We start from the raw sequence: 16,174 nt of genomic DNA, 5'->3' as shown, positions 1-16,174 counted from the left end.
CCCCACTGTCAGATGCATGAGGAGCTGAATCTGAAACAGCCGTACCGGAGCTGTTTTTCTTCTCTTTTGCAAGCCTTTTCCTGCATTCTGCAATGTGATGACCTGGCTTTTTGCAGTAATGACAAAAACCCTTCTTCTTGGGCTTACTTGCATCATTTTTAGCCTTTTGTGAAGGCTGTTCTGACCCACTGGAAGGCTGATTTACTGATGTCTTTGCTTGTCCCTTTGTTTTTTACTTAAACTTTGAGAGCATAGCTTGTTCACCTGCACGTGAAGCCAAGTTTTTCCTGGTCTGCTCTTCCTGAAGCAGAAGTCCTATCAACTCATGAAAAGTGAGAGGATTTGCACCCCCCTCAATGATAAGTTCAGCGAGGTATGAAAGCTGAGATAAGACTCAGGAAGAGAATTCAGAGTGGTAGTAATCATCTTTGAATCAGGAATAATCTCATCTATGTTCAATAATTGCTCTCTGAGATCCTGTAGCTTTGTGAGGTGGACTGACATGGAGTCACCCTCTTCCATATGTGTATTACTTAACTCTCTTTTCAAGAAAGATACCCTTGCATCATTTCGGGCTGCATACATGCTTTCTAAAATATCCGACACTGCCTTCGAGGTCTTACACGACCGGATATGCAGAATGATAAATCTTTTCACTGAAAGAGAGATGCATGACAAAGCTAAGGCATCCCGTGAATCCCATCTCTTCTGCTCTGGAGTACTGGCTATAGCTGCACCAACAACTTGTTCTGCAGCTGCACCCTGTGCACGACCTCTTCCACCTCCTTGCTGAGGAGGGGTATTAGGTGCCATACCTATCGGTCGGATCTCACCCCCATTCACATAATTCCATAAATTGCGAGAAATCAGAATATTGCATACCATAAAACTCCAGAGGGAGTAGTTGGTACCATCCAACTTGTCTTCCTGTGAAAGACCACCGAATTGGAAGTCATTCTGATTTTGCTGGGCCATATCTGAGAAAGAGATTTAAGCAGATACAAAACTGAATTTCCTTACTGGGAATGAAATGCACAACTCCCAAAAAACACAACCAAGCACTGGCTGTAAATGCAACTCAGATTTCTACACTTGCACTGTCAGAAATCTGTCCAAGCATTAAAAACTCTCCAGAATCTGCCAAAAGTGCTGCAAAACACTTCAAGAAAGGCAGTATGAACTGAAATCTCCAGAAATTGCTCTCCCAACACAAAAGCCCCAAAATAGGCCCGAAATTGCAACCGGAAAGGGGCAAATTGGTCAAAAGCCCCAAATGTTGCAAGAATTGAGCCCTGTCTGCAAAAGCCCCATATTTCACTGCCAAATTGCAGTGTAATTACAAAATCCCCAAATTTCTTCAAGAAATTGTACTGCAGAATCAAAAGCCCCAAATTTCGAGCTTGAAATTGCGACCAAAAAGGGGCAAAAGCTCAGAAAGCCCCAAATTTCAGACCAAATCTGCAATGCTTGCTCCAAGTGCAGCCCCAAATTTCTTCAACAGCTGCGAATTGATTGCAATGTCTGCAACAAACAGGATGCCCCAAATTCTTCCAAGAAACTGAGCCAAACAATGGCTGTCTGCAAGATGTGCCTGCCTAAGATCACCTGTAAACTGTACGGACAGATAGTACGGAACTGTCAGTCCGTTTGTACGGCAATTTGTACGGAAATGTACTGAAGATGTGTGAACAACCGTACGTACTGTACGGCAAGCAGCATCCATCGATGTACGGAGGACTGCAAATGTACGGTGCCACACGTGCGGTACGGAAACACAGATCCAGTACGGGCGAGCTGGTACAGAAGATCGACACATGCGGGTACAGTGCGGAAGATGTACGTGCTGGTACGGATGACTTATACGCAAAAGTTGTACGGAATGTACGGCAAACGTACGGACGACGATGCAGAAGGTACGACCGGTACGGAATGCGTAGGTACGGTGGGTACGGGCAGGTACATGCGAGTGGCGCAGGGTACGGATTTCCTACAGTCGTACGGACTGTACGGACAGTCGTTTGATTGTTTCGAGCAGGTACAGGTCAAACTTCGAGCAAGTACAGACGGCAGGATGAAGCAGCAGGAGCACGAACTGTACGGGCACAAGGAGCTTGGACTGAAGGCAAGAGCTCAACGAGGAAGGAGTAGGGAGCAGGATCAGCCTGCTCTGATACCAAATGTGAGAGATTGGAGAGAGAGAGAGAGAGCAAGAGAGAGTGAGCTTGAGAGCTGAAAGCTTGAGAGCTGAGTTGCAATAAAAGAGTGTAAAGAGTACAACCCAAAGAGTGAGAGATAGGGTTTTGTCCTAGTGACAAAACCTTAGTAGTCACTAACCATAGTTAGTGAACTAACTACGGTTAGGGGGAAAAACCTCTTAAAGAGGGAAAAGTGCCCCTAACTAGCTTATTAAATTACATTGGTCACTGCTGAATTATATCTATAATTCTAACAAGTTGAACGTAAGTGTATTGAATATTGGACTGAAAATGAAGTGAAGTATAGAAAAGAGATGAGGGGTTTTGTTCAAGTGACAAAACCCTATCTTATCCACTAACCGTAGTTAGGGATTAGATTGCGGTTAGGGGTATAAACTTCTAAGAGGGAAAAGTGCCCCTAACCCACTTATTACATTACATTGGCCACTGCCTAGAATATAATAATAATTCTAACAGTCACGAGATTCATTGATCGCCTAGGAGGTGAGGGATCGTAACTGGCCGATATGATGATACAAATAGTACTATATGTAGATGACATAGTCCTTCTATCCTCCTCCTCCGTAGGCCTGCAAAGACACCTTGACGTCCTAGAGGTGTTCTGTAGAGAGAGAGACCTAATAGTTAACCTTGGTAAGACCAAGGTTATGGTGTGTAATACCTGACGGCGAGCACTTTATCGACATAGCTTCACCTACCAAGGAGAGCCAGTGGAGATTGTACAGGCCTATATCTATTTAGGGGTAGTCTTTGCACGACCAGTATTCACGATGACCCATGTAGCAAGGGCACGTCTCACACGAGGGAGCCCTAGCTAGATTGGAGCGGTGGTGCTTTCAGGCACAATTTCAGGATCCCTGACGAAGGGGTGGCTATTTGATTGCCATGTACGTTGTACCTTTCTGGGGATGTGGTCTGACTATGAGTGAGTGGCGACGCTTTGAGAGGCTATAGATTACGATGGGATCCAAGATGATTCGAAGCAAGCCTTCCGTCCCCCACAAAATCATACATGCAGAGTTTGCTATGTCATCGTTTGAGATTGGTGCTATTTTCGAATCAGTGACCTATTTTCCCATGGTTTTAGCGTTACCTAGAGGGAGACTATTGAGAGTGGCATTGGAGTCATCTATACGGCTTGCTGAGAGTGGAGTTCATGGAGCGCACATGGTCTGGTATGCCCTCATTTTCAAATGATTTGACGGACATGGCATTGAGATGTATCATCTACCTCCTTTTCAGTACAGCTTGGACGCTCTTGATAACCTAGTCCCATGGGATGAGATCAACCGTATTATACGGTTGGACCTACTCCACTGGGAGGGGACCAAGAGATCCCCACCAAGACGGTTCTATCATGACTACTTTCTGAGAGTATAAGTGGATGGGATGATCATCAAACCTCAGTACTTGGAGGATAGACACGTCTCACATGCCCTCAAGATTGCAATCGAGCAAATGTGGGTGTCATCCCATCAGCTGAGGATTGAGACAAAAGACATCTAGGCCCATTCATAATGCATTACGTTAACATTCAACATTCATTACAAAGAAGGTTTGAGAGGGTAGACCACCCCCATCTAGAGAGAGTAGCATGTCACTAATCCCTTGGGTAGAGCCATCATAGCGGTTTGGACTTGTATTGATTAAAGAAAGCCAAGCAAGAGAGCTATGAAGAAGTATAGATGACATGCACATGTTAGGCACAAGGTCCCCACCAGTTGCGTGCCCCCCCCTCCCCCTCGCCAAGACACCTAGGGAGAGTAGATAGAGAGGGCTCCCTAAAGATGTGACTAACACTTCAGGGTGAGGTCTTTCTCCATCTACTAGACCCTCTCCTATCAGCATCTTGGTGTTCCTAGTCAGCTCAAGATACCACCTCGAACTCAAGCATAAGAGAGGTGCCCCTTCCCACTCCACTTGCCTCCATCATACATCCCTCCTCTCCAAAATAGTGTTGAAGAAAACATAGCAAGAAGGTGGATGCAAATGTGGGTGAACAATGTAGCTACTACTATTCATGGTGGAATTTATAGGCTGTTGAGACATGTCCAAAATTAGGTAAGGAGATAAGAAAAGATGCAAGCTAATTGTTCATGGACCTCATGGTAGCTTTCTAGAAGCACTCTCTCTCAAGCTGATGCGGCAATGACAGTACAACAGTGTTAAACTTGGAAGCGTTTTAATGTGAGTAGTCTAAGTTGTGGTGATTCCATCAACCCAATTATGGTCTCTTGCAAGATTTGAAAAAGGGAGGACAACTTACAAGGATAAGACTATTCACGAACTTGCCACGCATATAATAGTGATGTATCGATGGTGATCAAGGGAAAATCTTGAAAGAATTTCTTCTCACCTAAATTTATCCATGCCCTTAAGAATGAGCACAATTTTCCTATAATTGGCAATATATTACTTCAGGGAATGTCTATCCATTATGCAGTGATCATATGCCTCCCACAAGTTCTCAAGCTTGTTAAAGTATGTTGAACTTTAGGAATTATGGAATTCATACTGGGAATCTAGTTCAGCAATTCAACCCTCAAGTTTATGGAATTCCATAATTTCTGTCCATTACTTCTTTCTTTCCCTCTCTATCTTTCTCAGTACTTTCACCTTTCCCTTGTGCATCTATGCTCTCCATAATGAAACTAAATAGTGATTGCTTCTTTTTTTAAAAGAAAAAAGGAACTAATATTTTTTCATTTAAAAAAATGATAGATGTCTTCCCCTTTAGATGTAGTTGATCCAATGCAGAGGCTAAAATGATATTTTCTTGCAAGCGTAGGTGTAGGAAAGGAACTTTAGTGTAGGCTTATTCAAAAGCATATGATTCAAAGAGGGTGAATTAGAAAATGGTTAACTTGTGATGTGGCTTTTGGCTAGGTCATAAAATCAATTGGCTTTTTGTGTAAGTCGATGATAGCAAGCAATGAGGAAGCATGGTGAGATGTCAAATTAAAGCTTTAACAAAGAACGAAGCAGGACATAATGAAATATGGACAAATTGTCTATTTGAGGCTTCTTGCAAGAATTTGTCACTATGGCTAGATTGACTTATGAACTTTCGATGCTGCTTAGGGAAACAAAACTAACTTAGAGGGCCTTGTTTGGAATAATCTCCCAGTCATGTGTTCCTAAGCTCTCCGCTTTCTTCTTGCTCTTAAGCTCTCAAGCTTCTTGAGCTCTCTCTCGTGGCCTTGCTTGGAGTAACCGCTTTAGGTTCCTAAGCTCACCTTCAGTAACCTCCTAGTCTTTGCTTCCTAGTAACCTCCCAGTCTTGGGTTACTAAGCTCTCCTCTCTCTCTCTTTCTCTCTCTCTCTCTCTCTCTCTCTCTCTCTCTCTTACGAGACATTTTGGCAGCCCACAGGAGAGGCACTATGCCACTTGGATATGTCTTTTGATTTCCACTCTATGACTGAGTCTAGCTATTAGTCCCTATTTTTGGACTTGGAGAATATGTTTGGTATTTCTGATTTTAGTCTAGTATAGCACACAACAAAGGGTCTTAGTATGCCCTTTGCCTCAACCCTTTGTGGCTTGTATGATCATGCGTCACTTTTATATTGTACCTTGTCTCATAGGCCCGCGAGGCCTTAGAAATGTTAATACATCTTTCTTTTTTACTTTCTTTTCATGGGCAATCTTTCATCGACATAGCTTCACCTACCGAGATGAGTCTGTAGAGATTGTGCAGTCCTACACATACCTCCGGGCATTTTTCACAGGCCAATTTTCACGATGATCCACGTAGCTAGAGCACGGCTTACACATGGCCAAGGGGCTCTAGCTCGATTAGAGCTATAGTACTTCCAGGCACACTTTCAAGACTCCCCAACGAAGGGATGGGTCTTTGATACACTAGTGAGAGCAACATATGCAGCACCCTTCTAGGGGAGTGACCTCTCAACGACTATCTGAAGGATATTTGAGGGATTGCAGGTGATTATGGTTTCTTGGATGATTTGAAGTAGCCCTCAGCCCCCCATCAGATAGTACAGGAAGAGTTCGCCATGACACACTCCAAATTATCATATGGTGACATGTCTTCATAGGTTTGGGCCCTAATTAGCTGGTGATTACTGAGATTGGCACCATACTTATTAAGATGACTAGCAGACCAAGGGTCAGCACGGCCTAGTACACACATATATCCAGATGGTTTGCCAGTCAGGGATTCAAATGGATCAACTAGTTCTTTCAATACAGCTTTGATACCCCGTCCTTGTTGATTCCATGAGATGAGATCAGCCATATCATACGGTTAGATCTATTACAGATCTACAAATCACGGAAGAGCGGGGGGGGACTAGGAGTTCCCCACCAAGATCCAGTTCTATCATGACCACTTAGAGTTTTAGGGGACAGATGGGTGGATCATCATACCTCCATCTTGGAGGACAGACGCATCTATTGGATAGATGTGAGTCTCTATTTGAGAATCGGGGCTAGTAGAACCGCAGGCATACCTAGAGAGCGGTGGATATATAAGCTTTGCACATTAGGGCAGAGAAGCACTTTCTATGCATGTGTCGAGTTTACAATGAGATTCGAGGGTGGCACCATTGTCTATTCCAAGAGGGGATTGGGTTTGGGCCACTCTCTCGGTGATCCACTTTCAAGACTAAGTCTGTGTTGGTCTCTATCTGATGGAGATGTTGCAATACAAAGGGACTCTACTGAGACAGATCACACTATCGGAGACAGTGCCACCAAAGATAGGGACAGACGGAGCACAGTGGTATGCCACAGATTTCTATGCATGTCAATCAGCCCGCGGACACAGTGGAGAGGAGGAATTGCTGATATGAAGGTAGAGTGGACTAGCGGCAAGAGACGTTGCAGAGCAGTGGAGCCAAAGGCAACAGAGACCGGTTACAGAACAAGGATTGACCAAACCTATCTTAGGCTTTCTCAGAGGGGAGCGCTAGAGCCGAGGGGTTACTCTCGACCATAGTAGTCAAGGAGTTTCGAAACAGTAGGTTTTGAAACGGGTTTCGGGGTTTTGGAAATGTTTAAAGGCCATACCAAAATGTCTCTTAAAAGTTTCATGCAAAATAAGGTATTTAAATATATATTTCTTTCCAAAAATAAGAACAAAACATTTTAGATTAATACCAACAAAACTCCAATACTTGAAAAAAACTCATGAAACATAGTGCACAGATATTTGATATTGTTAGATATCAATGCTCCACTCTCATGTAACTACGCGGGAACCAGCTAACTCTACTTGTAAGCCCCCCATATGAGGAGAAGGCATTTGAGTAGCTCGGTTATCCGGTAGGTCCTGGTTTGGACACCAGATGGGGGCCATGTGTGGCCTGATGGCTGGACGGAGTTGGCACACTGCCAACTAGGCTACATGCAAGTGTGGGAAGGCATCCCATGACTGACCGCATTGAGGGTTGACGGAGCATTTCTCGGGGCAGCCCACTCTCGGGTTGCGGGGCCCGTTTAGAGTCCCAGATGATCCCGGATGGCTGTGGGCCGAACGGCGACCGTAGGGCAGTTGCTCTATTTTGTGCACCGGTTCTATCGTGTGGTCGGTGGCCTATTTCGGGACCGACCCCCAGTCGATCGTTTTGGGCGGAGTGGGTCTCACCCAATTGAGCCCAACCGACTACGACTAGTGGCTATATAAGAGCAAGCCCGTGAAGCCCATTTTATCACTGGCTACAGCAACTCTGATTCCTTAGCATCCAGCCTCCGTCCTCTACTGTTTCCAGCTTGCCATCGAAGCTTCTTTCACAGGAGCGCACGGTTGGGAGGCAGCGCCATCTATTGTATCAGTTCTAGAGTAATCAAATTTTTGATTCTCTATACTATCTATTTTCTCTCTTGCGTACGAGATCCTGTTATGTGTTGAGCACAGACGTTGTATTGTTTTCTTACAGATATGTCATTTATAACTTGAAATTAGAAACATATGATTGAAATCCATATTACTAATTTCTAAACAAGCAACACATCATTGAAGGTGAAATAGTCAATGCTCAATGGTCATATTTCAAACTTGAAGAAGATACATAAATTATGACAAGAGGTTCAATTTTCAAAGCTGAAATGATGCTAATAGGTACTCTGATATTGGTAGAAAATATTGAAAGTATGGAATTACTAAAGTAATAAACTACTTATTGTTCTAGCCTTGTTTTACGATTTTTGGGGTTTTTTAAATGAGGCCAGGGGCCCCAAAACGGGCGTTTCAGACGCAAAACGTTTACATTTTGGGCCACCACCCAAAACACGTTTTAGGCCTACTATTGAGTCTTGACATGGCACGCCGGTTATAGAGATCACGGAGACCACGCCCCCCACCGCAGCATAGCTATGAGATATATCCACATCCCACCGGAGAGCCACCATGGCACCTGGTTATGCATTTTGAGTCTTTTGAGTACTAGTTCTGGGTTTATGAGTTTTTGAGCTTTTGAGCTTCATAGTATAGCACTCTGCAAGGGCCTTAGCAAGCCCTTTGCATGCGCACAATGGCTTGTATGAGTTACTCTCTTGATTGTACTTTGTCTCGTAGGCCCGCAAGGCCTTCCGTTGACGTTAATCTCTCTCTCTCTCTCTCTCTCTCTCTCAGATGCTTCACAGGAAGGACGAGACCATTGCTCTACTTACAGCTCAGGTTGCATCTCTTGCTGATCGAGTGACACAGCAGGATCGGGAGATCTTGTCTATTAGGACAGATCTTCAGGTCTTACAGGCGACTCATAGGACTCTTGCTGGAGAGATTCATGGACACACAGAGAGCGAGTGCAGCAGATCGAGACTCGCGTTCAGCACATAGACACATCTCCCACTACAGCAGTAGCAGCGGTTGAGGAGCGTTTGACCTCCCTTCAGACAGAGGTCCAGAGAGCCACAGAGTGGGTGGATGTCGTCCGCCGTCAGCCATCACAACCGCAGAGATCGACTGTATCAGCTACATTGGCCGAGTCACAGCAGAGGGCCACAAAGGCCCTCAACATTCGCATTCGTGGTATCTTGCCCTCGGCGACAAAGTCCACGATGACACAAGCTGTGACCTTTGTCTCTCAGACACTGGGAGTACAGGATCATGGCATAGTAGGATCATATAGAGTCGGGAGGGATCGTACTAGAGAGCGGCCCCTCATTATCAGATTCAGAGATGCCCAGGCACGTCTAGCTGCCCTCAGGAGGAGAGGGACACTCAGAGACCACCCACAGATTTCCATGGACGAGGATCTGACTCAGATACAGGTTGAGGAGCGCAAGGCGCTCATGCCTCAGAGAGATGCAGCCCGAGCTCAGGGCAAGTGGGCAGTGATCAGGGATGGCAGACTCATCACAGGCACCTTGAGGCGTGCTCCCACAGTGCTTAGAGATGACAGACCAGCAGATATAGCCCCACCTCCACCTCCTGCTACGACCGCTTGACGGGACAGGGCCCATGGGACACACCACCCGTCAGATAGTCTACACATCGCTGTATGGAACTGCAATGGTTCTTTTACAGCACAGCCAGGCAATCTACGGGGGGCATTCTTTGGGAGAGATATCATCTTTTTCACGGAGACACACGAGAGTCCAGAGAGACCTTTGCCACGAGTGACAGGGTATACATGGAGATCTGCCTTCAGGCAGCACACTCGAACATTTGGAGTGAGAGGATCTGGAGGAGTGGCCATTTTGTACAGAGAGCATCTCGATCGGATCATCACAGTGGAGAGAGCGGATTCACATGCCCGATTCTTGTGGGTACGCATCTGCCGCAGAGCCCCTTAGCGAGATCTTTTTATTGCAGTTTGCTACTTCCCCCCGGCGCAGTCGATCTATTCTTCCACTGGACCAGGCCAGTCCATATTTGAGGATCTCTCAGCGGACATTGCAGATTTTTCACATCGCGGAGAAGTCATCCTTTTAGGAGACTTCAACGCGAGGACCTCAGACAAACAGGCCCTCACTTATGACTTCATGGAGGATCCGGTCATACTCCCAGCGTTTCACGATGATAGCCTCTGTCGGACTTCATCAGACTGCACAGTACAGCCCACAGATCAGGGACGTCAGTTACTGGAGCTCCTCACCTCGCACAGTATGGTCATTTATAACGGCTTGTCCAGGTGGCCACAGTCTTCCATGCCTACATTCTCTTCTCCTTCTGGGCGTGGTACTAGCGTGATCGACTACATCATAGGTCCCCCGACTCTAGTCCCTTCCATCCATAGCCTTACTGTTAGCCCCTTCATGCCCTCTGCCGACCATGCACTCATCCACTTTACTTTGACTAATGTCTCCCATGACCCACCCCCCCCTCGTTATCACGACCGCCAACCCTATTACGAGGTTCATTTCGACCACCAGTTCGATGATGTATATAGCCAGAACCTCAGCCGCCTACTCCGTCCTCATCTATTAGATGCTCTACCATCCACGCAGGACCGGTGGGAACTTGTACATACTTCACTCGTTTCTGCCGCTCACATGTCGTTCCCTGCCACATGTCATTCGTCTAGTCCCCCACCGGTTGGTCTTGTTCCTTGCAACGGTTGGTATGACGAGGAGTGTAAGGAACTCCGCAGGAAACTTCACCTTGAGACCAAGGAGAAGTCTCCCCTCCTTGCCGAAACCAAGAGAGACTACAAGTGGTTGGTTAGGTGCAAGAAACGCCAATTTCTAGCCCGGAATGAGGAGGAGCTGAGAAGCTTGCTTTTCAGCTGTGACTCCAAGGAATTCTGGAGAAAATTCCTCCGCTCGAAGTCTCAGAGCCCCCTCACAGATCCACGTGTCTGGTCTGCATACACTTCAGCTCTATACGATGTTCCAGATCAGCCAGCCATCGATTTATCCCATTCCCCTAGGCCAGCTTCATCTAGTCTCTTCACACCAGAGAGTGTCCGTGCAGCAGTCCACCGATTGAAGAACGGGAGAGCTAAGGATCATGATGGATTGCAAGCGGAGTATGTAATCCATGGGATTGATGCCTTAGATTTTGTTCTTTCCCGTCTCTTCAATGAGTCTGTTTGTACAGGCCTACCACAGTCCTGGTTAGGCAATACCATAGTACCTATCCACAAGTCGGGGGACCCTATGGAGCCGTCGAATCACAGGACCATCATGATTGGCCACGTTATGGCCAAGATCTATGCATCAGTTTTGGAAAGCTGTATAAATGACCATGCCGAGATGAGAGGACTCAGAGCCAGAGGGCAGGCTGGATTTCGCAGGGATCATTCGACACTTGACCACATCCTCACACTCAGGGCACTGGTAGAGGAGGCGAAGTCACGAAGGCAACGGCTTTATTGTTGCTTCGTGGACTTCAGGAAGGCATTTGACACAGTTCCGCGATTCAGATTGTTTCAGAGGATTCGCCAGATGGGCTTCAGTGGAGAGATACAGTGGGCTATCATGGCTTTGTATGAGAGGGTCACTGGTCGGGTTCGGACACGTGAGGGGCTCTCAGAGGAGGTATGCAGCACGATTGGGGTGAAGCAGGGTTGCCCGCTCTCTCCTACTCTCTTTGGATTATATATTGATGAGCTAGAGATGTTTATACAGATGACAGGCGGTGTGGGCTCTACTCTCTCAGGATCCTCCATTCCTATCCTCCTGTATGCGGACGATGTGGTTCTCACTTCCTCTACTGCTCAGGGCCTCCAGGCACATATTGAGGCACTCCACAGGTTTTGCCAGGACAGGGGGTTGACCGTAAACCTTGACAAGACCAAGGTTATGGTTTTCAACACCTCTGATCGTATTTACAGCACGGATGAGTTTTGCTTCACTTATGACGGACAGCCCATTGAGCTTGTTAGAGAGTACACTTATTTGGGGGCAGTTTTCAGGGGACCGGTTTTCACCATGACATATGCAGCACGAGATAGGATTAGTAAAGGGTATGCTTCGTTGGCTCATCTTGAGCGTCAGTGTTTTCAGTCCCACTTTCAGCATCCCGATACGAAATCCTTGCTTTTTGATACATTGGTGAGACCAGCTGCGATGTATGCAGCTCCTTTCTGGGCAGGAGACCTCGGCGCTGCAGAGTGGAGACGAGTAGAGAGGTTACAGATCATCATGTTCTCTCGGCTCATTAGGGCCAAGGCTACAGTTCCGCACGAGATCATGCTAGCAGAGTTTGGAGCTACTCCCCTTGCATTGGATGCAGCGTTTCAGTCGGTCATGTATTTGCATAGGGTTAGGGAATTTGGAGACTCAGCAGCAGGCAGAGCTCGGTTGCCATGGTTAGCACTTGCATCTTCTATGGAGTTGGCACGATCTGGGGCCCGATACTGCTGGTACTTCAGACTCACTAGGTGGCTCACATCTCTTGGACTAGACATGGATAGACTGCCTCCCTTCCGATACAGCATAGATGCCCCTCATCTCGAGTTGACTCGCCACGAGCTTAGCCAGGTCACGAGAGCAGACTTGCTGCAGCTTCATACGTATCGCACTTGGATTTATCCCACGCAGCTTCCGACGAAGATGGCCACATATCGTGACCACTTCCTTCGGATCTCAGAGGATGGATTTGTCATTCCACCAGGCTATACAGGTATCCACATGTCCCACTCACTGAGGATTGCCCTTGGCCAGCTTAGAGTCTCTTCGCATCAGCTCGAGATAGAGGCTGGTAGGATGCGACGCATGGAGGATGGACGGCGACCAGGCCGAGAGACCAGGATCTGCCCTTGTTGCACCATGGGAGAGGTGGAGTCAGAGGAGCACTTCATTTGCAGATGCCCCCTATATTATGAGCTCAGAGGTAGATTCCACTGTCTCTTCACGGATGGCTTTGGACCTCTCTCACGAGTGATGGACTACGAGGATCAGCATTGCCTAGCTCTTTATGTCAGGGAGGCCACTATGCTTCGACGAGACTACCTCAGAGACCATCAACACAGACCGGAGCGTGATAGAGCCCAGCCTGATAGAGCTCAGGCACACGCTATACCAGAGGACAGAGACCAGGAGGAGCACGAGGAGGTCAGAGCTCACACAGGACACATGCCTCCACCCTGTGGATGTACATATGAGATGGTTTGTAGACGCCGCAGGATCTTGTTACATAGGGGACGTACTCGTCACTTCATCTCCAGACGATCCAGGATGATGGCAGCTTTTCGGAGGAGACTTACTCACGGAGATCTCGCCCCACCAGCCGCTCACCTCACCTTTGCTCAGATTTGTACTCTCATAGCAGGAGGCAGAGTCGATGGACAGGATTTCCAGTATTATTTTGGTTCTCAGACTCCGTGACACCTGGACTTGTATCTTTGCATTGGCATATTGTACTCATCCCCCCATTTTGCACCCAGGGGCGGTTTCCTTGCATCTAGTTTACTTTGTTTTTAGGCTTAGATTTGACATTATGTACTTTCACTTGTATTGTATTGCGTAGCACTTAGATGATATTCGACGATGCCTCTTCTTTGTGGCACGTTGATTTTGTGCTATCTTGTATGCAGAGTTCTTGATGTCCCATGGGCCCATTTTGGCCTTTAGTGGACAATAATACACTTTCTTTCTTTCTTTCTTTCTCTCTCTCTCTCTCTCTCTAGAGCCCTCTCACCTAGCCTAGTGGTTGCCATGTGGATTTTCCATGTGATGCCATGTATCCTACCGTGGACCCTTTCGCTTAGCTCTCTCATGGGCTTTTGATATATATCCACTAATTAGTGCCTAGGTATAAGAATCCCCTAAGATCCCAGCTCTCGAAATGCTACAATACAAGCACTGTCTTTACCGCGGTCTATATCTATGACCTTGAATATAACAGTTAATATACCAATAGTGTCCCACAAGACATTGGCTGGAGACTCTAGTGCTTCATGGGTCTTCCTATTTCTCAGCTTGCGTGGGATTCATTGAGTGGAGTTGGCATAATCTATTGGAAAAATCGTGCAGTCTTTTCAGTATAGCACGGATGGGCTATAACATTTTATAGAGAGCTCTTCATTATGATGCTAGTAGTTTTTCCTTTTGAATTGACTTTGAAGATTGCCTCTGCACTCATTGCCTTTCAAATTCCTCCTTAATGGCAATGGAAACAATAAGAAAGATTGACACATAGTCAATGTTGTGCCAGTGCTCAGTTTGTAACTCTTTCAATGCTTAATTGGGTAAGGGATTCATTTGTGGTTCTCTTGGCATTTGGTCCACTTGTGGGTGTCCACCCTTCTTGTTCTTGTTGTATCTTCTTTTCATCAATGTCCATGTCCAATACCACCATCTGTTATCTTTTTGGAGTGATTCTGGACTAGACATGTCTTCAAGCACTTGACTAGCAGGTGGAACTTGCTATCAAGGCTGTGGTCCTTTGACTCGGAGGGGTCTTGTCTTCCATGTTGATGTGCTTTTACTGTGAACATTGGAATTGGAGATGTTACAAACGGTTTTCACCTAGGAACTTGCCATTAGGGCATGTTTGGGAATAATTTTTTCGATTCTCTCAGGCGACGAGGCTTGGCCACATCATCAGACACCTCTCAGAGCAAGATCAGAGAGTTCTTCCCATCGAGTGACATTGATCGTCCAGTCTCTAGCGGCAGACGTGACAGAGACCCCGACCCAACGACCGTAGCACGACACACGAGACATCGAGGGGGACACAGATCACTCTGGGGGACCTCCCGTCATTTTTTAGACCCGGGATACGTCCCATGGGAGTCACGGTGGCTCTGGTCTTGTGTTGAGTCTTGTCCAGGAGACCGAGACGCACGGCACCCCTTGACGGGCGCTAGCGTCCCATCACCGGCTATGCACCAGCCAGGGCGACATGACATACGGAGGATTCCGCTCCGCTCCGCTCGAGTCCTTTTCTTTTCTTTTCATTGTTACATCCAAATGTATTTGATTATGTATGATCAGACTTAGGGTTCAGCATGGGTGATGATGCTCGTTTCAGTAGCTCCACCCTTATTGTGATTTGTATGAGGTTTTCTTTCAGCCTCATAGACCCATCAGTCTTCCGAAGACTCTAATAAAATTTTTCTTTCTTTCTTTCTTTCTCCATTGTGAACAACATTCCATAGTACTGTGAGTTGATAGCTTAAATCTGAGAACATATAATGGAAATGTTAAAGATTGATATATAGCTCTAGACAGTTTCCAAGTTTACTGTCCCCGCTATTTGCTCTTTATTGATATAAGACATACACCTTTTTGAGACAACATCCCATGCAATTATATCATAAGCATATTTATATATCTTTGTCAAATCCAGAAGCTTTTTCATGTCAGGGCTGCTTGAAACTGAGAGTAACATTAGCTCTACATGGAAGGTTGATGACCAATGTGTGGCATTTTTGTAGAGTGTGCATGATTAACCTATGTCTATGATGATTTTAGATTAGAATCCACTTTGTAAGGGGACTTTGTGTGGTTGCTTGCAGAAGAGGTTGCAGCTCGAGACTTAAGGGCAGACACCTTGGATTCAAGTGGAGTAGTACAAGAAAATTTGCTCAGATGGAATAGCATAGCTCAAATGGCGGGTGAGGTCAATGAAGAAAGATTGTATTTCACTTCTGGCCACAGCGGCTCCATCTTGTCATCATCAATGTGCAGACTATTAAGTACTACATCCCAGGGAACTTTGTGTGACCTTATCAGCTTAACGGAGTCAGCATTGGTGGAAGTTGGGCATCTCATCTTGAATATCCCGTCATTTTTTTGGAAAGGGTCAGTGGTTTCATGCAGCTTTTTCTGGTCGTTGAGGGATGGGAATCAAACATGGTGTGGATTATTTGCTAGAGCGTTGATTTAGGCTTTGCAGAGTTTCAATAGGGCAGTTCAACTACAGTAGTTTAAGAATATTATTTTTTGGCATGTGAAGTCTTACCTTGACATTCTTATCCCTAGGAGGCACTTAATCTTATTAAATGATTAGAATGCTTAAAATTTTTGAAAGCCACTACCTGTGATGACACATCCTGTGCACATGCGCATATTTATATACACACTGTTCTCTTAAGAGCACATC

General features: G+C 46.2%; 1 protein-coding gene across 1 annotated transcript in view; it reads left to right on the top strand.

The window, feature by feature from the left end:
- Window positions 1–16,174, top strand: part of LOC147888577 (uncharacterized) — a 61,247-nt gene that overhangs the window by 42,575 nt on the left and 2,498 nt on the right. The window contains exon 5 of the mRNA XM_087392749.1: window positions 15,588–15,873. Within this exon, the coding sequence (XP_087248875.1) occupies window positions 15,588–15,873 (286 nt within the window). The remainder of the gene's footprint in view (window positions 1–15,587; window positions 15,874–16,174) is intronic.

The sequence above is a fragment of the Dipteris shenzhenensis genome, chromosome 21 (assembly GCF_047967505.1).
Source record: "Dipteris shenzhenensis isolate YYH24624 ecotype China chromosome 21, Dip_SZ_1.0, whole genome shotgun sequence".
Taxonomy (NCBI): Eukaryota; Viridiplantae; Streptophyta; class Polypodiopsida; order Gleicheniales; family Dipteridaceae; genus Dipteris; species Dipteris shenzhenensis.
This window is presented reverse-complemented; position numbering and strand designations above follow the sequence as displayed.